The 24,051-nt window shown below is 39.6% G+C and overlaps 1 protein-coding gene across 2 annotated transcripts; it reads left to right on the top strand.

The window, feature by feature from the left end:
• Window positions 1-680: 680 nt before the first annotated feature.
• Window positions 681-22,452, top strand: LOC125882479 (NXPE family member 3-like). 2 transcript variants are annotated; one of them, XM_049566185.1, is made up of 7 exons: window positions 681-789; window positions 14,746-14,905; window positions 15,083-15,526; window positions 16,240-16,535; window positions 19,866-19,936; window positions 20,551-20,754; window positions 20,840-22,452. In XM_049566185.1, exons 2-7 carry the CDS (start codon window positions 14,804-14,806, stop codon window positions 21,391-21,393), a joined length of 1,671 nt encoding a protein of 556 aa, XP_049422142.1. In that variant the 5' UTR covers window positions 681-789; window positions 14,746-14,803; the 3' UTR covers window positions 21,394-22,452. The 2 variants fall into 2 exon arrangements, with proteins under 2 accessions (XP_049422142.1, XP_049422141.1); XM_049566184.1 differs by having other exon boundaries at window positions 15,080-15,526.
• The last annotated feature ends 1,599 nt before the right edge of the window (window positions 22,453-24,051 follow it).

Below are 24,051 nucleotides of genomic sequence, written 5' to 3'. Positions count from 1 at the left end.
CTCGATGCAGCGTCTATGTATATATGTCTGTGGGCATAACTAATGTGTTTTCATAGACAGACTGTAAGAGCAAACCAACAGCAGACACAGCAGGTGTGGCAGAATCAGCGAGGGCAACTGCCTCCAGGAGCGGCAGACAGTTGAATCGTTTCTTTAATTAAAAATTAAACTGTTGCATTTCTGTCATTTGAATGTAATTTTTTGAAAAGCAACTAGCCCCCAGGTATTTTCACATCATCTAATCTAGCCCCTGTGTCATTACAGGGTTGGTTGTCTGAGAAATTAAAACTGTGCATTGACAATATAATAACACATCCATGAAATCTGGGTTCATTCAATAATCAGTCTTTATTTGTTGGTTGTCAGGCACTTCACTATTATGAACTGCAAAGTCAGATATACCGGGGCATTGTTTTTACATGTTGGTTCTATTTCTAGCATTCCATCAATACAAATAACCCAGCCCTCTGTCATGGCCTTTAGAATATTTCAAACCATGCGTGTGTCATTCCTGTTACATTATTTGTGCTCATGCACAAGACAGGAGAAAAGCCATGAGCGTATATTGAGAAGGGCAGTGAGAGCAAGACAATAAATCCAACCCACTAAAAGAGCACTGTTGAGAGGGGTGAATTTGTTTGAGTGTTGAGTTGAGTATCAAAAATCATTCTTCAGAATTGCTGACCTTCATGAATCGGAGAACAAACTTTTCTGCAAACCAGCAAGATAAAGTGAAGGATTACACCAAGATTTCAACATTGTGTTCTCTACAAATTAATCTCTGCTGAGGTAAGACACATTCAAGTTTGATTTTATAGACAAAACTAAATGTGGCCACTAACCATTCTTATACATGTGTATACTTTTTAGGTACATGTATTGTATTTTTACTATTATTCTACTTAAACGTTTGCTCCACTACTCAGGGAAATATTGTACAGTGCACTTGAGTGTATTTACTTGACAGGCTTCTTTGTTGATTAAGATTTACATACAATTATCACTTTGTTTTTGATGATGTTGATCAGCATGGTTCCAAGTTTAGTTCTGAGAACTCAATCAATGTGAGGTTTGAAGGCAAGTTCAGGGTTAAGCCATAAACAGTTGTTGAATGATGATGTCTAGATGTAGATTGTAATGTTTATATGATCATGCATTCAAAACGTTTTGTTAGTAAAACTGTGGCTAATTTAATCTATACCAGGTTTAGCCTAATACTTGGATAAAATGAGTATCTGTGCTTTTTACAAGTGCGTGTATCATCAGAGTAAAACGTGTCAGTATCTTACAATTTAATGACGAAAACTCTGTCTCTGTGTGTGTGTGTGTGTGTGTGTGTGTGTGTGTGTGTGTGTGTTTGTTCCACGTTTTTCTCCTCACTGACTTGGTCAATCCATGTGAAATTTGGCACAGTGGTAGAGGGTCATGGGAGGATGTGAATGAAGCAATATTACATCAGTTGGCCAAAGGGGGGCGCTATAGCAACCGATTGAAATTGCAAACTTTGAATGGGCGTATCTCATGCCCCGTATGTCGTAGAGACATGAAACTTTGCACAGAGATGCCTCTCCTCGTGAGGAACAAATTTGCCTCAAGAACCCATATCTTCCGCTTATACAGATTTTCCACCATTTTGAATTCTTTGAAAAACACTTCAAATCGATCTCTTCCTAGGAAGTTTGACCGATCTGCATGAAACTATGTGAACATAATCTAGGGACCAATATCTAAAGTTCCCTCTTGGTAAAAGTTGGAAAACTTACTAAAACTGAGCTTCTATAAGGCAATGAATATTGCGGAGGGCGTGGCTCATCACATAAAGGTGTATAACATCTCAAGGGTTTCAGCGATCACCACGCAACTTTGTAGGCATATGACCACACATAATCTGAGGGGACCCCTCCATTGACCCGATCAAACAAAATGGGGGCGCTAGAGAGCTCATTTCTTATCTAGGCCTAACTGCCTATTGATTTTTACTAAACTTGGTAGATATGTAGAACAGGACGCCTCAAGGTGACTGGAGAAATTTAACTCTAATTGGCAACTGGGTGGCGCTATAACAACAGAAAAATGCTTAAAAATGGCTAAAATGCGACCGATCGCTGTGGCTCCCCCTGTGGCCGAATGTTGTTGTTTTTTTCTAATTTTTGGTATGACTAAGTCATGGTATGCTGTACATAATCACGGAAACTGTCAGTCTATCTACCAGTGTGCCCCACTTTTAAATCAATACAACATATAAACATTTTGACTATCTGCCTTTCAACGTGCTACCTTAACTACTAATGTACAGCTTTAGCCCACTAACTATTGTTGGATTTTGGCTCACTCTATCACTCAGTGTTGACTATGTGAGAGCCTGGTCCTGCGTGTTCTTTAATGAAGAGAATAGAGAAGATATTCGGTCTCAATCAGTAGGTTTATTAAGCAGTAAAGGAATAAAGTTACAGAGCTCTGGGTCTGATCTGCACGTTCCTGACAAACAACAAAGTCTGTCAGTTCATGACGTCTGACCTCCTGTCTCTCCCTGACCCAGTATATTTTGGCGTAACAGAGTGTCATTGTGCACGGGTGTGGTTTGGTCTTCTCATTGGTTGCTCGCTGCCTGCTTCCTCATTCTCTTACACAGCTGCCTCGTGTTGATCTGACTCGTTGGGGCTGATTCTTACTGTTTTGAGAAGACAAGAGCAACACTTCCCCACCCCCAATGTACAGAATTATCTGAATACAACGAGCTCTGTTCTTTCTGCCATACATGATCATAATTATCTATTCTAGCTGCATGTGATTATGTGAGCTCATCCGTTACATCACTATACTTCTCCTTCTGTACTTCTCCACTCTGTAAAGCTAGCACATTTCAATCAGTTAAATCATCACAGTAGTTTTCCATTATATATGTCACACACTTCATGTCTTAAATGCATAAGCAACACACCTATATTCCATTACTATCCCACTATTGGCAATGGTGCTACTGTACTTTCAATAAAGCAGTCGTACCATCAAATTCACAAAAACTCTGTCTGAATACATTGCTCTTCTTAATGGGTTCAGTTGACTATTTAATCTGCAATTTCCTATGACCTGTATCCCAAACACACACCATGTGAAACTGTATGTGGGCAACTGTGCACTCAATAGGTATGGACTAGTCTTGCTTTATTAACCAATATTGTGTGGCAGGTTACATATTATATTTTGAACAACAAGCTGTATGCCATTAAAAATCAGTCTGCAAACCATGATTGGCCCCCGGGCCAGACTTTGAACTTGCCTGCTGTACCTCAAAACTGTACTGAGTACAGTCTTCAAGTAAATGTTCTTATTTTCCAGCACTGCCTGGAAGATGAGGAGAAGGGCCTTTTATCAGAATAAACTTCATAGTACTGTTCGGACCTGACCTTGAAACAGGCCTCCAATTAAAGTATCAAAATGATGGATCAATCAATCAATGGTGCTTATGCAAGAAATGTTGTAAAAACCAGCTCCATGTTTTTGTGACAGGTGGAGAAAAGTTCAGTTACAGCAATCTGCAGATTTTATCTTCATGAAATATCCATGGTTGATCTGAAACTGATGACATATATTGCTATTATATTTTTCCTCCATTCTGTCATTTAAGTGTGGTAGCTGTTGGAGATTTTTCCCAGTTGCCTCCAGTAAAAGGAAAGCCATTGAATGTTGACAATGTAGGTGCTAACCTGTAATATAATAATTGCCAAGTTTGCAGTTATTAACTAAAGACAGTATATGTTTGTACATTCTCCCCACGAATGCTTCAGTAGTTATTCGTAGTAGTCATAATTTGGATTAATTATATGTATGTAATGTATATGTTTCCTCATATTTTCTTTTGTTTGTAGCTGCACAGAATGGCATTTAGGTGTTTCTACATGTTTCTTAGCTTTACAACATTTACCACAAGTGAACACAAAAGTATCTGTGCATACTAGGGACGAGCTAAACTAACCTTGGCACACTGCTGTAGTGCCCCTGAACATTGCATCAAAGGATTTACAAAAGAGTTGTTGCCTGTTATTGCTGCATGTCTGCTGAAATGGTAACCCAAACTCCATAACTTTATCGTAGAGGCCATGAGATCAGGTTGTCTGAACTGTCTTACACTGCGGATGTACTCTTTATGATACAAAAAAAAAAGAGTTCTGACCAGTGCTGCATTTCCAGATTACACCCAGGGGAACAGGAGAGTAACAATGAAATTAAACCAGGGAAAAAAAGAGCAGGACAAATGTTAAATATGAATATGAACAATAGTTAACGCTTATTTACAGAAAACAAATAAAGCGTACAAGCATGGTAGCTGGTAACTAGTAGCCAAACAACACCCAATACTAAGGCTGCTTAACTGGCCCAGTGGTGCCATCTCCTCGGTACTCCAGTCCTTTTCACCAGCCTGTCCCTGAAACTTTGGGTGCTCAACCACTTCTTGATCAGCATTAAAGGGAAGAGTGGAACATAGAAAAAAAAATGAAAAATAAAATGAACAATAGAAGCATAGGCACACCCTACAACCTAATTATATGGTAAGCACTGGACAAACCAGGTCTGACTACTTTGACAGACACTCAAGCTGCGCTAACAGGCTGTCCCAGTGGAAAGGAAAATTCTAAATAAGGGTATAATAAGTGTGAAATGATTACACAGGAGGCGATGTAACTTTAGCCAAAGCTATATTTTTTTAGTGAACATGCTTGGTAGCATGGGTGTATGAGGGGGCATACATACACTTGCAATAACATGCAAGATCTTGCAGTCTCTTATTAGACTTCACTGCAATTGTGTTGCCGTATAACACTCATATTTATATGACATCTCCCCTTTTTTGTGTTATTGTCTCAATAACATCAAAGACACTCTGCAACTGAAAATGACTTTCTCGACAGCTCCTATCATAAATGTAAATGTGAATGTAAACTCAAAACGAGACAGTTCGGTAACACTTTACAATAAGGTACACAAAATTAGAGTAGTTACTGAGGAACTAATGAGGAACTAATGAGGAACTATTAATTAGTTAATGGTCAGTTCTTCATTAACTCATGATCAAATTTCAGAGGAGTAGTTACTGAGAAACTAATGAGGAACTATTAATTAGTTAATGGTCAGTTCTTCAGTAACTCCTAATCAAATTTCAGAGGAGTAGTTACTGAGAAACTAATGAGGAACTAACTATTAATGTAAAGTGACACATAATGAGTAGTCTTTCATTAGTTCATCAACATCTTTACAATTTGTTCCTTAACAAAAAAAATCAGACAGCAGGATTCTTGAGAAGGGTTTTATTCATTATTTTAGTATGGTAAACATAAGAGTAGTACACTGAGTAAGAGGAGTATACTTTGGGTATAAGAAAAGTAAAATGTGAGTATAAGGTTAGTGTACTGTACATAGGAATAGTATAATTTAAGTATAAGAATAGTGAAAAGTGAAAAAATAAGAAAAGTGTAGTATAATGTAAGTATAGGTGCAATGTACTTTTAAGTATATGCAAAGTATAATTTGAGTTTATGAATAGTGCAATTCAAGTATAATGTAAGTGTAGGAGTAGTATACTGTAAGTATAGGCAAAGTATAATCTAATAGTGCAATTCAAGTATAACAGTAGTATACCGTTAGTATTAGAATAGTATAATGTAAGTATTCGAATTGTGTACTTTAAGTATACACAAAGTATTATTTGAGTATTGAGTACTGAGTACATATTCGAGTACATGTTAAGTATAATGGGGCAGCAGTAGCTCAGTCCATAGGGACTTGGGTTGGGAACCGGAGGGTCGCCCGCTTAAGTCCCCGTCCGGACCAAATGTGGAGTGTGGACTGGTGGCTGGAGAGGTGCCAGATCGCCTCCTGGGCACTGCTGAGGCGCCCTTGAGCAAGGGGAATTAATAACATATATAAAATTAAGAATTAAAAAAATTAAGAATAGTGCATTTTAAGTATAGGAGTAGTGTACTTTAAGTATACACAAAGAATAATTTGAGTATATGAATGGTATACTTTAAGTATACGAATAGTACAGTTCAAGAACAACAGTAGAATACTATAAGTATGAGTAGTACACTACAAGTTCACTCATAGCATACTTTTAAGTTTACTCAGCATTTACTTACATATATTTCAAGTATAGTCAGAGTTTACTTAAGTATACTTAAATGTGGGCCAAATTAGGACACTTTTAGTATACAAGTATACTTAGTAAGTATACTAACAGTATACTTACTAGTACATGTGTAAATATACTACTAGTACATCGATATAAGTGCTACTTAAAGTATACTTGGGAAGTACACTTAAAGTTTACTTAAGTATACTTGAGAAAATGAACTTCAAGTATACTTATTTTTGGTATCACACTAGCCAAGTAGTATGCCACAAGACATGTGCTAGCCAGTGGGCTGTGTGACAGGGTGTTTGCAACAATGATGGTTTTTCCTGGAGTGTACTCTGCTACTGGGTTAAATCTTATGAGCCTCATGAGAAGATGCTGACATCACAGAGGTACATTGTCCAGGCTATGGCTGTTAATGAGGGGTACAAGCAGCTTGTGGTCAGTTACTAGCTTCAGCTGCTCCAGTCCAGTGAGATACCTGTCAAACTTCTTGCACGCCAACACACCTGCCAGAGCTTCCTATTCAGTCTGGGCATAGCAGGTTTCTGCTTCTGTGAGGTGCCCGCAGCAATACACCACAGGTTTCCACTGCTCCCCGTGGAGCTGAAGTAGTACGCCCCATAGTCCATAACTGCTTGCATCAGCTGACACAGCAGTGGGCTTGTCTTGTATCTTCCCAGATAATTCACCATCCCCAGCATACTCTTTAACTCCTGCACATCTGCTGGTGGTGACAGCTGCCAAATAGCCTCCACCTTGTCTGGGTCCGGTCATATCCCAAACCTGTCGATGAGGTGCCCAGGGAGCCACAGCTGACTCTGCTTGATGGAACACTTTTCTCTGTTGAGCTCCAGACCAGCTGACTCAGTGCAGTGCATTACCTTCTCCAGGCAGCTGTCGTGGTCTGCCTCTGTGGCCCCATACACCTGGATGTCATCCATGAAGACCTCCACACCCTCCAGCCTAGGGGTGGGCACTTAATTTTTAAAAGGGGCCACATAAGAAAACTGAGTTGTGTTGGAGGGCCGAACCAACAATAACTTGAACTTAATTCTGCTCAGTATTAATTTTCCCCATTGTAAAAAGCATTAAATTATGTATTTTTGATTAGTTGCTACTGGTATTCAGAAGAATAAGGATATTCTGTAAATATTTATCTAAATATATGAAATTGTGATGTAGGTCATATAGGAAAATACTCCTATAGAAGTAATAAACAGTAAAAACAATAATTGTATCAATGTTTCATTTTATTTTTAACATGTTAATCTTCCCAAATACTGAAAAGGTGTTTTACAGTACGTTAAAGATAAGCAACTGTCAACTTGATGCAAAAGCAATAAATGCTTTTAATGTTTTACAGTTCATTTTACTTGTTCAGTGGGAAAAATCCAGTCTGCTCTGGGCTTGAACAAGTGCATTGAAATCTGGCTGAATGTCTGAGGTGGATATGCAAAGGACAGCTGAGAGGTGGTCATCAGTGATAGAGGAGCTGTATCTGGATTTGTTGAACTTCATCACTGAGAATGTCTGTTCACATACGTAGGTAGATCCAAAGAGGACTAGAATCTTCTGAGCATGCCTCCCCATGTGTGGAAAGTTCTCCTCTTTGCGGGAAGAGTAGAAGTCAAGCAGTGAGACTGACAAGTGCTCTGCCAGAAGTGTGTCAGACTGAAGGTCAATCAGTTCCATCTGAACATCACTGGGTGCATTCTCCACACTGCAGGTGAAGGGAGAAGAAACCATGTGCATTTCACTCTCAACTGTTTTAAAGTCCTGAAATCACCTTGAAAACTCACCATGCAGTGCTTCTAACATGGATGAGTACTTGTCGAGGTGATCAGCTGATTCTGTGGCTTCCTTCAGTGTTGGCAAGTGGATGAGAATGTTGTCCTTCATTTGGCTTGAGAGAAGCTGCAACTTCCTCATGAAAGCCTTTACTGCGCTGTACATTTCATGTACAAAAAGGCCTCTGCACTGCAGTTTGACATTTAGTTCATTCATTAGTGCCGTCACATCTACAGCAAAACCAAGGTCTGCAATCCAGTCTGCATCCGAAAGCTGTGGAATGTCATTTCCTTTCTTCACACAGAACTCGTGAATCTCTTCTCTCAGGTCCCAGAAACTTCTCGGTACTTTTCCCAGGCTGAGCCACCTGACAGCTGTGCAGAAGCCTATGTCACAGTGTTCGATCTCACTTTCCTCCAAAAGTGAAACAAACTGTCTGTGATTCAATGCTCTTGCCCTGATGAAGTTAACTGTTTTAGTTACAACATCAACAACATGGTTCATTTTTAACACTGACTTACACAACACTTCCTGATGTATAATACAATGCAATGCAATTTCTGCTCAGGGTTCATTTCTGTCACTTTATCCTGCATTTTCTTCAAAAGTCCAACATTATTCCCCGTCAGATTTGGACAACCATCCGTTGTCACACCTGCCAGCTTGTCCCATTTTAGTCCCAAACATGCATTTACTTCCATGAATAAATCGCTCCCGGTTGTTGTCCCTTTCATTGACTGCATGGCTGCCAGCTCCTCCGTGATTTTAAAGTCTGTAGATATTAGGGTGACCATATTTTGATTTCCAAAAAAGAGGACACGGCCCTGGCCACGAGATAGCCTACTTAAATGATACTCGCAGTTTACTCAAAGATGTCTTATAATTTTAATATATGTAAAGTTTATACGTATGGATAGAAAATTCAGTTATATTACAAAATAATATCTCTCAAAGACAAACATTTAGATTGGCTTCTCAGAGGTTACTCAACTTGCTTTTATTATGCCTAAAATAATAATCTTTTTACAAGTTTCAATTTTACAAAAATAAATATAAATGTAAAATCAATGTAAAATCTCTGGAATGAAATAATGATAGAAATAATGTTTCTTCTGTATTAGAAAAATCAACTTGTAAAATAATTGTTATCTTTTCAAGTCTTACTGGACAAATAAATAAATAAATAATACGAAATTATGTTCTAAATAATACCTCTTCTGTATTAGAAAATCCAAGTTTGAGCTCCCCAGCACCTTTATTAGACACAGAATCATATGTGCCAGCTTTGCACACGGTGCACTCAGCCTCCCATATATCCCGACCGGGTCGGGACAGTAAGTTGGTAAATTTTTTCTGCAGTTCATCTATGAAGCTGCACTTGCGCTTTGGCATCTTGGAAGCTTAGAATAATGCTGCGCCGCGGGTGTCTGCTGCTTCCTCGTTGTGAGTGTTGGAGATCCACCAATAAGGCAGCCTCTCGGGGACACCACACACACACACACACACACACACACAAGGAAAACCGGACATTATCATCAATTTATAAACACCCCCCGGACGCCATGGATGGGACGTGAAAAGTGGACATGTCTGGGCAAAAGAGGACGTTTGGTCAGCCTAGTAGATATTCCACGTATGAAAATGAGTAGCTGGGCAGTGTCACGTACATCACAGCTCTCATCCAAAGCCAGGGAAAAATAGTCGAAGCTGACCACTCTCTTCTTCAGCTGAAGTTCTAGATTCCCCGCGATGTCCTCAACCCTCCTCGTTACAGTCCGTCATGAGAGGGGGGCACATTCTCAAAAGCTCCCCTTTTCTCCGGGCATATTAGGGCAGCAGAGTCCAACAAACACTCCTTAATAAACTCCCCGTCAGAAAACAGTTTACTTTTTCTAGCGATTTTGTGGGATATGACATAACTTGTCTTGACAGCTGCATCTCTGGATGTGCAAAGTTTAGTGAAAAGTCCTCGTTGGTTTTGCAGCTTAGCTAGCAAAGCATCCGACTCAGTTGAGCGCTCTTGATCAGACAAGTTCTTGTATTTCTCCTCGTGTTTAGTCACGTAGTGGTGATTCAAATTGTAATCCTTGATCACGGCAACCTATACACCACAAACTAAGCACACGGCTTTACCTTTGACTTCTGTAAATAAATATTTAGCAGTCCATGTCTTGTTGAAAACGTGGCATTCTGTATCGATTTTTCTCTTTTTGCCGTGGGCTGACATGTTGAGGGTTAGCTTAGCATCACATGTAGCTGTTAGCCTACACATGTGCATCACTACATAAATAAAAAAAAAGTTATGTAACGTAAAATGTTACTTATTTCGTGTCAGGCAAACATGTTACAAAAGTAATGCATTTCAGTAATATGTTACATTTTAGCAGTAACTAAGTAATATAACGCATAACTAACGAGATTTCGTGTAATATTATTACATTAACCAGGTCATGTAACGTACACCTGAAATAAGCTGTTTATTGTATTCATTTTTCATTCATCCACACTGATTAACACCGCTCCATTTCTGCCAGTGCACCAACAGAAAAAATAGCCCTCGAAGGTTGTTGTGTGTTGTCATGTCATCATACTCTACAAGAGAGGTGCCGCTGGTGATAGGCACATCTGGGTCATGCCATAGCCTGCTGGTAAAGGGTAAATGGACTTGCACTTGTATGGCACCATTCTAGTCTTCCAACTACTCAAAGTGCGTTTTACACAACGAGTAACATTCACCCATTCACACAGACGTTCACACAGTGTTGGCCAAGGCTACCGTACAGGGTGCCACCTGCTACTCAGCTTCAGCGTGCTGACACGCCAACTTTTATTTATACAACCTTATTTTTCTTTTTCAAGGGAGACCTGGCCAAGACAGCAGCGATACAGTCACATAGTTAGAGTTGACAATAATTAGAAAAATATTTACAAACACAGAACAAACAGTCATACAATCAGATAAAACATTTACAGACTGAAAGCCTAGACTCCAAGGATTTCATTCTCTCTTTAAAATCAGTCAAAGGAATCAGTGTGTGTAAATGTAGTTCAGACTGAAGCTTGTTCCAAACATCAGGAGCTGAAAACCTATAAGACTTCTTTCCTAATTCAGTCCTTATCTTTGGAACAACCAGTTTCAAAATGTCCATTGAGCGGAGATTGTGACTTCCTTGTTTCCACCTTAATAGTGAACTTAAATAAGAAGGAAGTCTGCCCAAATTTTTGGGGGGCACTTTGCCTTTTAATTGATAGGACAGCTAAGCATGAAAGGGGGAGAGAGAGAGAGGGAGAATGACCTGCAGCAAAGGGCCACTGGCTGGAGTCGAACCCAGGCCGCTGCGGCAGCAGCCTTGTACATGTGGCGCCTGCTCTAATCACTAAGCCACTGACGTTGGCACGTGCAAAGTGCTTATGCAAAAAAAAAAAAAAAAAGCAGGCCTAACTACATACAGTACATTTGTGCACAGTAATGAGCAGGAGAAGAGTCTGTCTCACTTACATGTGCGGTGTAAAGATCTATACCATTGTAAGATGAGATTTATTTTGTTTTAGTGTTGTTCTGAATGTTGTTTTGTTTTGGGTATTGAATATTTCATAATTTAGTTAATGGCTTATTATTTAATAAATACATTATTTACATTTGTTGGAATGAGGAACTATATACATAAGCTGCTTCGTAGTGTTTGTTTACATTGGGCGGAGTGATATGTGTCAATGAATAGTCAGTTGTCCTACTTTTCTAAACGGACATTAAAGTATTCACATGTGAAGTTGTCCATGTGCTGTTATTACCCACACTACCCTATATACAGAAGGCTATTATACAGTTAATGCTAACTCAACACCAGCATTACACTATATATGGAACCTGCGACACATTCCCTCTCCACATTTATTATTTATTTGAAACCAACGACAACAAAGGAAACAGTGCTACACTGTGCACACTATAGTGCTCTATAAAATAAATAACCATTGAAAATTAACAAACCCTTGCACAACATTGAATAACACTGTTCACTGAATAAATAAAATATTAAACAACCAGTCTACACTCCAAACTACAAAGGCCTGTGTTCAGTTACAACAATCAGGCAAAGTGCATTTTCCTCTCCTCTCCTCTCCTCTCCTCTCCTCTCCTCTCCTCTCCTCTCCTGGCTTCCTTTTCCACTCCTTTCCTTTGCTGTCCCCTTCTCAATTTGTTCCCCTCCTCTCCTCATTCTCTTCTCCTTCTTTTTTTTTAGTCACACACTAATTCTTAAAATAATCTTCTAAATAAAATGCTAATGTTCTTAGAATCCCATGGAACAGACCTGTGCAGCTCCTGCTCTTCATGCACCACAGATCCACACTGCATGTCATTTTTGTTTCACTATCAGCAAGCACGTGCACATGATAGACCCCAGATGGTGCCCAAGCACCTGCCCTTTCTGTCTATAAGTACCCTTTATGCAAGACATTTTTTCTATTTCTTTTATCAGTTCTATATTTTTAAAATTTGGCCCATGGCATCAATTCTCAATTAAAAGTGTCTTGTGTACCCGATTACTGCTTTTCCTTCCATGATGGTTCATCCTCTTCTCCATTCTCAGGTTTCTGCTGCCTGAGGTATTCACTTAGCAGCTCATCTTTGGGGGCCATCTTTCTGATGTATTCCTGGATTTTGGTTGCCAGCTTGATGTCATCCATGTAGAGGAGGTGACTGATGGTTGCTCCACTTCGGAACCGGTATTCATAGCCACTCTTTGTGATGAGTTGACTGAGGGGGTTTGGGCCTATGCAAAACAGCTCATCACCTTGGTATATGCCGCACTTGATGGTAACTTGTGCAGCTGGCTTTGAGTTGGCCCCCAGAATCGTTTTCCCAGCCCCACTGAGTTCTTGATGAAGCCTCTTAGTGTCCTGTTGATTTTGTACATTTCCAAGCAGGAGATCAGGTGTTGTTGTCCAGCTCTTCATACCTGATACTCTTTTTTGGATGTCTGGCATTGTGATGGTAACTGGCTCTTGTTCTGGGAGATTGCTGTTGTCTGCTCTAAGATCCATTAGCCACTTAGCATTGGTCTTATGTGATGCCTTTTTGTCCCATATGCTTTGCCAGTATTGTTCAATTTCAGCCTTGGGTGGATTTCTTCTCATGTTGTTAGTTTACAACTGAGAGAACCGGTGGTTCGATGGAGAACATTCTATTTCTTCTCCTGGCTTCTTCTTCTCTTGTATATCTCTTTAGGGGTGGGTAGCCAGAGCTGTGAGCCTTTGCTTGGCAGTCCCCAGTGCCTCAGATATAGACAGTTTGTGGTGTTTGTTGTGTGCTGTGTTGTATATATATTTATTTATATAAATGTCCTTGATTATGGAGGATGATGGAGGAATTCCGGAATAGCTGTCCCTCAGTGCACAACTTATCCACAACCTGGGCAACCTGTCCACCCTTCTGGCTGCACTGTGTGAGGATACAATACAGTACTTTCAATCACTCATTAATTTCTTTAGGAAATTGATATTAATTCCAAATGCTGTCCCTTTCAGCTCCTATCCCTTCCTCTTGACACAGTCCTTCTGCTGGAAATGTTCAAACTTTGCGATGATGGGATGGATTCGGGTTCTGATGCAGGCTCCAAGTTGGTGGTTTCTGTTGCAAGTTTCATAGTGGAGTGCGCAAAGTTTTTGAAAAGTTTTTCATGGTTGTCTGTTGTGGGTTTGGTGATGCCGGAAAAGATCAGATTATCTCACATGCGTCACTTTTGAATGTCAAGAACAGCTTCTTTCAGTATTTTCATTTCTTTTTGAATTGTGTCCATTTGAGAAGTGAGCAGTTCAACTGAGCTGTGGAGTTCTGTGTCATTTCTCTGGAGATCATCTATTTGATGGTGAGTAAATTCGAGACTCAATTTCAGATCTTTGATCTCTGCATGAAGCGTGCTCATAACATTGAGTTTTTTGTTGATGGATTCGAGAACACCGACCTGTATGTTGGTGGTGTGTAGGTTGTCTGTGTCGGTAGATGAATCTTGTTCTTTCCTTTTGATTGTGTTGGGAGTCAGGTGGTCCGGGTTGTTGATTTCTTCCTCCACTGCACACTGGTAGAAGTAGTGATCGATGAATCCAAGCAGATGAAGGCAGAACGCTTAGCTGGCCTCAGGTATCCACCACAGTGCGGAGGTAAATGTCCTTAAGGCAAACCAAGCCACCCAGTAGTTGTTAGGACATTTCACTTACTACCACAAATTTTGCGAGAGGAGAAGTCAGGACATCACAGAAGTCATCGTCAGAGAATGAGTGTGAAATTGTGTGCCAGTCCATCTAATATAGGTTGAGTTATTTCACTGGATACATAAAACCTTTGTCCCACAGTAGCTCTACAGAAAAGACAGGGGATCACTTAAGTCATGAGACTTTGTCATCTGGGAGCCATATCATGTTTCATGACAATTCATAAAATATTTGTAGAGACATTTCAGTCTGTACCAAAGTGGTGGACTCACACTGCTTGTGTCGCTAAAAAAATAAAGAGAATTATGTGAAGTGTCATGGGAACTAAAAATCAGTGTTTGTCTAGGTTTGCCGAGAGTAAGTAATGCAATACTTATAAAACAATATTTGTCTAAGGCTCTTAATTTTCTGGCTTGCAAGCAAGAGTCATCATCAGCACACAGGTATGACTGACGAGGGGCAGTCCCTCCTCAGCTTTTCTTCTCTTGAGGATACATTTTGCTGGTCGCCAGCAGGTATATGTATTTTTCTGTCTCTGCTCTTAGTAACAATAGCGGTAATATTCTGTAGCATCAAAGGTGTTGTTACCCTGTTGTTTTTTGTTTAAGTTTTGATCCAGCGCCAAAGGAAGTGGTCGTAGTGCTGCAGCCATAGCTGAAGACTATCATGAAGACCAGAGCTTGTACAAGAAGGGAGTTCAGTGTCATCTTCCTCTTTCTGGCTGTGGCTGCCTTAATCTTTGGGCTACGTAACGTGGAGGTCCTGGAGGTGAGAACCCTCAAAGACTGGACCACATTTGAAATGTTTAACTTTACACAGCTTTTAGCATATTGTTTTCAAATGTGTGTTCCAGTGTCTATTTCTTTTTGCTTTTTTAATTAATGTGCTTTAAGTGCATTTGTTTGATACAACTTTGTCACCATCTCTCTCTTGACCCCCCAGCAGTTTCAGCATAAAGTGAACTCCACTATCATCATCCCGAACATTTCCACTGACCCAGATGTGAATCACAGCTTCTGCACCTTCCAGCCACTCTCCCGTGAGGATGCTCTGGAGGAACGCCTCCTACTAGACTCCATTGCTTGGCCTGAAACTCCACCTTTGCCAGCTCCTGTTTCCCTGGAGAATACCAGTGATCCAGCTCACAGCACCTTCACCATTCTCCCAAGGAGGGGAGGAGGACAGTGGCATGTAGGGGATCAGCTGGAGGTTATGATAGAAATGTCTGACTTCCAGGGCCGTCCCAAGAGGTATGGGGGGGACCTCTTACTTGCCCGACTGCACAACATGAAGCTTGTTGCAGGTGTAGCTGGGCAAGTGGTGGATCATCTCAATGGGAGCTACTCTGCTGTGTTCTCTTTACCCTGGGAAGGAGACGCGCAGGTTAAGGTGATGCTAAAGCCTGTCATGTTAAATGTGGTTGTATTGATGGTGTTTTCTATCTGTCTTCTAAATGATTGGTCACTAAGCTCCGCCCACCCTATTTACTGTTGCTTTGCCTGTTAACTTTCATGTCTTGCATGGCACATGTGCCATTGTTAATGATAACAGTGGCAGATTTAGCAACCTAATTTTAGAGACAATTATACTTTTTAATTTTAGATCAAAGCTATGGCTGGTTGCACAAAGCACTTTAAGTAAAGGTTTTCCTGTAAATCTAAGTTAAAATTTCCTTTAAATAAAACCAGTTGCACAAAACATCCTTAAGTGTTCTCTTGAAGATTTTCTTAAGTTTTTCTCCTGATCTTGGTCTTATACTCAAGGAATTGCTTAAAGTTGATTAAACTGTCGCACAGAGGACCTTAGAAACCAAAGTAAGGATAGAAAAATAAGGTACCTCTGACTGCATTTTAACGGCAACATGGCTGAGTTTATGGCGATTAATGAGGAAACTGAAGGCATCCAGAGAAGAATGTCCTGCGATATGATTTGTGGTGATTTTCCAGAGACTGTCATCTGAAGGTCAATCTTGTTTATGTAGATGCAAATCTTTTAGATGTGTCAAAGTGTGGAGCTTTAAGCGGTATCCACTTAATTTGTCTTTGTTTATATGACTGAACGCGATTGGACATAGTGAAAACTCTGGTTCTCTATCCAATCAGGTGATGCTGGTTCACCCTAATGAGGCTATCACAGTGCTGAACAGGATAAACAGAGAACAACCTGATAGGGTTTTCTTCAAGAGCCTCTTCCGCTCAGGCTCACTCTCTGAAATTACCATCTGTGACATCTGCCTACGTCCAACCCAGCAGCCGCTGTGCAACTTCACTGACCGTCATACAGGCGACCCTTGGTTCTGCTACAAGCCAAAGAACCTGAGCTGCAATGCCAGGATCAACCACTTCACAGGAGGAGTCAACTACATAATTAAGGGAAATGAGACGAAGCTCTTTCAAAGGTGAGGGAGCAGAAAGACAGGACTAACATTTTATGTGACTTCTTTTTTTTTAAATACTCTCTGTATTGGTTTTTCAATTTTGTAAGCACGAACAACAGAAAAACAAAACAGGCAACAACAGAACATACAGAACAAAAAAAGTCCCACCCCAAACTAACAGTGAGTGCTGCAATATATATGTGTATATATATATATATATATATATATATGTATATATATATTACCTAAGGAGACAGGTAAATGAGTAGCACATATGAAATAAATGAAAGGGCAGTCAGCCCTCATCTTCCAGGGACAGATGATGAGTTATAGTTTCTGTAGGAAGAAGTGCAATGGTTCCCAGATCTTCCAAAGTCTGTCCGATTTGTTTAAGGTCATGAGTCTGTTTCTTGAGGAGTAAGAGCAGAAATCTACGATATCCACGTCGACTATAGGGACCTGGGGAGTTGACCACCACAGCAAGATACATTTTTTAGCCAGAAACAAAAGAATTATTAACAGAGATTTGGTATCGGAGTCAGAAAAATTGTCTGGAGTATGGTTTAGAAGACAGAAAGAAGGACTTAGTGAAAACTGTTTACCAGTGACCTCCTGCATTACAGAGCGAACCACCTTCCAGAAAGTCTGGATGCGGTCACATGACTAAAACAGGTGGATAAATGTACCTTTGTGTATTTTACATATATATATGTATATATATATATATATATATATATATATATATATATATATATATAAGATTGGAGGTGTCAGGGAACATTCTCTGGAGGTGAACAGGTGTGTAATAAGTTCGGTGAAAAAATTTAAAATTTTGTTCATGTATAGAGATTGAAGTACATTTAGGGAAAACCCCACTGCAGATCTTGTATCGGTCTGCAGGACCACCTCCACATCGCACTCCCACAACAGCTTCAGACAGTCATAGCCTGAAGAATCAGAATAAAGTAATGAAGCATGAATCTTGGAAATCAGTCCTTTGGGAGATTTGGCCCAAACTATACTGTTGTCCAGCTCTGACAGTCTCATGTGGTTACACTTTACTTGAAGGTATCTACATAAGAGTGACATGACACTGTCATGACTATGACATGACATGGTCATGAACCTGTCATGAACATTATGTACATGTCATAAACGTTTATGACTGCTGTCATTAAGTGTCATTTATTTTTTGTAATGACAAGTTGACATTGTTTGGGTTGCCTTGATTATGACAACTTGACATTAATCAAAGTGACATTACCAGAAGTTGTCTTTGTCATTACAAGTTGACATTAGATTTGTTTGGCATGTCTTGTGATGTCCTTACAATGACAACTTGACATTAACATAAAGACATCTTCTGGTAATGTCATCCTGGTTGATGTCAAGTTGTCATAATAAGGACATCCCAAACAAATTAAATGTCAATTTGTCATGCCAAAGACAACTTCTGGTAATGTCACCAAGACAGGGATTCTCAACCCGACCATAAGGAATCTTTCTTGTTCATAAACCAATTTGACATCATTTTAAGTTGCGCTGACCAATAATATAGTTGTCGATTGGGTAGGGACAAGCCTCCCAGATCCTTTGGCTTAGTAAGTATAGAGAACTTGACTCTTTGGTGTTAGTTGCTCCAGATAGTGAGAGATATGAGAGTTCAGTGACTTAAAAAATGCAGGGGTCAGATAGCACGGGAGATTTTGAAATACATAATTCAACAGGGGAAGAATATTCATTTTTATAGTGTTGATTCTCCCAAGGAGAGAAGTTGGTGGGGAGGCCCATTTTGTCAGATCATTCTTAACTTTTTGAATTAGGGGGGAGTAATTAGTTTCAAACAGATTATTTAAATCAGGAGTGACAAAGATACCTAAATATTTGAAAACCCCTCTTGGACAACTGAAAAGGATATTGTATTGACATATCCTGGGGGATATTCAAGGACTGCAGACAATCTCGGGTTAGATATGTTTGCAGAGGAGGATTTATCCAGAGAAACATTCATTATACAATTAAAATTGCAGGCTAAAAAGCCCAGGCCATTGCAATGGTGGTTAAACATCAAAATCATCTGTGACATAAACTGGGGTGAATCATTATTCGGGGCATAAATATTGAGAATAGTTATATGTTGTTCAAGAATCGAACCCCTCATCAGAATAAATCTCCCTTTCTGAATCCTTTTCTTCATGTTCCAAGATGAAAGGAAGGTTCTTATTTATGAAAATGGCTGTGCCTTTCTTGTTCTGTGAATGGGAGTGTTCTGTATCAGATAGCCTAGTTACCTGAAGTAATGCTGTATCAGATTTTTGTTTTTTTCAAATATGTTGAAATCTTTTTGACATGAGATTAATCAGGGTGCAAGAAGTTATATAAAAGAGTAAACCTGGGCTCCAGTTGTTTAACAGAAGGAAAATAAAACACAAAAATCTTGAACAGCAGCGTTTACCCTCCCCTATCCTGTCCCCAAATGACAGGAAAAAACTACCCCAGAAGAAGTCACTGGGCAATCTAAGCATAGTCCAAATTCTGATTTAGCAGTTAGATCACAACTAAGACACCTGAAACAGTGTCCATACTCCAGGCTGAATAATGAACACCACTGAGAAACAGCCCAGAATGATGGGTTCCCAAATTGTGCTTGGACAACAACATTTGTGCAAAATTGACCTTAAATAAAGACTACACACAAGGCTGATACAAGAGCATATGAGCTATTAAAGCTAAATTCAAAATGCAAGTGCTGTATTTGTAAGAAAACATCATGGAAAAGAAAAAGCACTGTAGTAGAGTGTGAGATCGAACTGAGTACAATGCAAAATGAACAGTTTTTACGCATTCTGTGTTATAAAGGGCAAAAAGGTGAGGGGAAAAAAAGAAACTGAAATCACCTTATTTGCAAGGCAGAGAGCTACAAATTGAATCAGCTCCGTTATATATTCTCTCAGAGTCCATGTGGTAGTCACAAAAAGTGCACAGTGTTCAGTGGGGGCTTAGTGTACATGAGGTCCATCTTTCTTCATCTCTCACTGGTAACATTAGAGATGAAGAGATAACCTCATTTAAGAGTATCCAGGAATGTAGCATGATGGGTTCTCAGGGGTGTCAAAAAGGCGCAATTGCCCTTCGTGGAGACACCAGAGGCGGGCTACGTAGACAAGTCCACGGTACTTATTATGACGGGCCAGCGTTTTCCCCACGGTGTTGAACTCTCGCAGTCTTCGCAGGACCTCCGCAGACAGATTTTTGACCTCCTGTCTTGTTTTTATGTTGTTAATTCTATAGTATGTGTAAGATACTGAATATTTAATACGTTAATGTTTTATTGTGTGTGCTTTTCTTCAGTCGTGTCAACTTGAAAGTTGAAATTCGGGCTTCAGGACCTGCCAGCGTCACTGTGTTGCCAAAACAGAAAGGTAAAGCATGATTTCTCCTACCTAGTTTCAAAGACCAATATTGTATTGCTTTAAAGGAAAAGGTTGATAATTTTCTATATTTTTCTTAGTGTAAACAAGTTCCATTAAAAGACCAAAACCAATTATGAATAGACCCCTCTAACAAGTATTGCCCGCTTGGCCAAAGCCTGATCTGTCCTATTTGTCTGTGTCACAGAGCTCCAGTGTTATTCAGAAACCACTAAAACACAGTGAATCAAACTGTTGCACTGAGTAACAATAAATAAATGTGGACACTGTTTTTTTTCAGTGCAGTCCCACATACTCTGTCCTGCTGATCAGTACTGCACCAAAATTATATAAACTGTTGCTGAAAACAAATGCACCATGTATGATCTTTGTTTATTGCATTTTGCTTTTGGATATGTGTTCTTGAGGTCAGTGCTGTGGGCAGTAACTTAAAACTACTGGCTCACCACCTGACGAAAATTTTGTTTGGCACTGACCTAAATGGCACCCCAAGCAGTCAAGGGGAGGGAGAAACCTTGGTTTTGGTCTTTTCATGGGACTTGTGGACAAGAATGACAAAATAAATGATTAAATAAACCCACCCATATCCTTTGACTTCCTCTTAGATCAACCACAGTTGAAAAGCAGCATTGTGACATCTGGACCCTCTGGCTATTACTACCAGGGTGCATGGCGATCATTAAATGGCCCCACAGTTCGCCAATTCAACGTCTCTGACATCAGTCCATGTCTGAAAGGCAAGGTGGTCCACATGTATGGAGACTCCACCGTCAGGCAGTTTTTTGAATATCTCAACGCAGTACTACCAGGTAGCTGATTAAGCCACAGGACTTCTGGCAACAATTTGATTTTGTTCACACTGCAGCTTAATCTGTTCCTCTGTCATACTTATAGATCTTAAGGAGTTCGACCTGCACAGCCCGAAGAGAGCTGGACCTTACATGGCCTTAGACTATGCAAACAACATCAGGGTAACATACCGCTTCCATGGTCCTCCTCTCCGTATTGTCACTGTCCCAACCAGGGAGCTTCGTCACATTGCAAATGAAATAGATGGTTTAATTGGAGGCACCAATACTGTTGTACTTTTTTGTGTCTGGGCTCACTTTGGCCCTTATCCCATGGAGCTCTACATCCGAAGGCTGCAGAGCATCCGCAGGGCGGTGGTGCAGCTGCTGGACAGGGCTCCCGGCACAGTGGTCATCATCCGGACCGGGAACCCGCAAGGCCTGACGCTTAATTTTGCACAAACAAAAAGTGACTGGTTCTCACTGCGGTTCAACAAGGTGCTCAGACTCATGTTCAAAGGACTGAATGTTCATCTGATTGATGCCTGGGAGATGGTCCTGGCCCACTATCTGCCACACATACTCCATCCACCACCTGCCATTATTAAGAATATGATGAATGTTATCTTGTCCTATATATGTCCTGCAAAGAGCAGCTAGATGTGCATGTGACATGGTATCTCTCTGTTGTCTGTAGTCCATGCAAAGACTAGAATAACGACAATATTTTTATTTTTGTTTTAAATGTTGAGCAATTTTATAATAATTTATAGTAGTCAAAGTGGTAATATCAGATCTAACTTTACCGAAACAGCTGCATATTTATGACAGTCTCCTTCAAGAGATATGAATTTGTGAAGACAGTGGGTGGGCTCTCATTGACTATGTGATATGATATATTATTTTTATAATAGACAGGGTTTTGCTTATACTGTATATATTAATGTGTTTGACCAGGTGTTTCTATTTCTTTGACATGATTATCTATGGGAGCCACTTTGTTTGGTACAAGAGGGGGGCAGTTAGTGTTTGGTACTTGACATTGCTAAGTCACACTCACAGATTTTACAAGCTAAGGGGTTGAATGGGAACTCACAACCAACTCACAACAGATCCAAGCTAATATTAGCAGCACAGATAAACTGGGAATATTCACTACTGTATCATTAAATTCTTGGGGGACTAAACACTCCCTACAGGCATTCAAAAGTTTTAGATTTGTTATGCAGAAAACAAACACAGACATTGTGATGTTGCAGAAAAAAATACATCTTAAATCTAGTGACATTTCCAGGGCTCAAAACAGTTTTTATACACCTGTTGTTGCATCTGATGGTACAGGCACAAATACGGGATATGATGATATTAATGGGAGGTAACATAAATGTATCAATTGAAAAGATTGGCTCAGATGATGAAAGTCGTTTATTTTTACTATACTTCCATTCAGGGCCAAAAAGCTGCATTTGCTAGCCAATATGCCTCATCTATATTTTGAAGTTGATATTTTTCACCCTAAAATACCTCACAGTTATTGAAGTTAAGAGACTATGTTGGCTTAGACATGAATGCTTTCATCAGCAGCAACCTCAATAAATCTTCTTCAACTGTAAAAGTTCTCAAGAATATGCCTTCAAAGTGCTTCATCTCTTTACAATGGACTGAACTTAAACTGATGTGTGGAGGTTCCATCATCCATCTGCTAAAGACTAATAAATATTCTTCACAAGACATAAACTTTCTCTCAAAAAGATTACATTCAGGTTATATATCCTCTGGCTTGCTGCCTTCAGTACACACTATATATACACTCTACTAGATGGAGGTTTAACTCCAACCTTGTGGGAAAAAAGGCTGGTTTCTAATACAATTAAGAACAAAACTGATTGGGTGGTTAAATTTAAACAAAAATAATGTCTCAGAAATGCATAGTTTGGACCTCCATTTGGGGTTTTGTACAAATTAACGCCATATGGTTCAGTTTCCACCAACATAAAAGACAGCTTCAAAGCATGTCCACCCTAGAAGGACATGGTAATAGTTTGGAGAAGGATTTTGAAAGGAAATACACTGTAACAAAAGAAAACGAGTTTCAATACAAAACAAAGAGAATCAAATGATTTCTAATGAAGCAGGGTACAATATATGATTCATACAACCAAACATAAGTGTAAGTAACAGACCAATCTATCTTTCACACAAACTCTCAAACAAGTAGATCAAAAGTCCATACCAGGGATTAGGTGTGCTAAATGTGGTGCAGTATCTTGAACAAAGGAGATAATGAGACTTCCAAGAATAATTTGAAAGAAGTGCAACTGGCTTAGTTACTTTACTATTTGTTTAGTAGGTTGGACTTCCCTCCATTGTCTGTAGAAGACACAAAAACTCTACATTTCCTATTTCACTGGATAGGCTACTCAAAGCAGTCAAAGCTACAAATAAAGGCCGTACACCAGGAACAGATGGCATACCTTTTGAGTTTCAGTTTTCAATTTCAATTCAATTTTATTTATAAAGCCCAATATCACAAATCACAATTTGCCTCAGAGGGCTTTATAGCATACGACAGCCCTCTCTCCTTTGGACCCTCACAGCTTGTTGGGAACATATATTAGGCGTCACATGGAGGCACCAATTATGTAGGGAACAACAATATTAGGCCTCACCAAGGGGACACTATTAATGTTGTAAATTGGCTATCGGAAATAATTAATAATTATTCATAATAATTAATAATTATGTTGAATAATGTGACTTACTTAACATTAAATCACCTCATGGGGCACCATTCCCGTAAAGGGAAAAATGATAGCCAGTTAAAGATATCAGTCTCATAAAATACGCTAAACTATTAATTTGGAGTTTTGATTAATAATTAAACAACCAAAATAACAGTAAACAGTAAAGCCTGAAGGATTTCGGAGTTCTTGACGCAGCAGAGGTTGACTATTCATTCACTCTTGTGCAACATTAAACAGACAGAAGGTATGATTCCAAAGAATTATATTTATTCACAAAGAAAGCAAAGCAAACCAACACACACAAATTCTAACTAACTACATACAAGCTTGGTGTGTATGTCTGTGTGTGTGTGTGTGTGTGTGTGTGTGTGTGTGTGTGTGTGAGAGAGAGAGAGAGAGAGAGAGAGAGAGAGAGGCGTGTTGTAAAGTTGAGTTGATTCAAAACACACATTGAACTTGTCTTGATAGCGTCAATTTCAAACATAAACAATTTCACAGACAAAGCACTTGTCTTTTGCCGGATACATTTTCCCCACAAATACAACATGCTAATGTTATTAGCACAAGTCTATGG

The sequence above is a fragment of the Epinephelus fuscoguttatus genome, linkage group LG22 (genome assembly GCF_011397635.1).
Source record: "Epinephelus fuscoguttatus linkage group LG22, E.fuscoguttatus.final_Chr_v1".
Lineage (NCBI taxonomy): Eukaryota > Metazoa > Chordata > Actinopteri > Perciformes > Serranidae > Epinephelus > Epinephelus fuscoguttatus.
The sequence above is the reverse complement of the archived record's forward strand: the minus strand, read 5'-3'. Positions and strand labels throughout refer to the sequence as shown.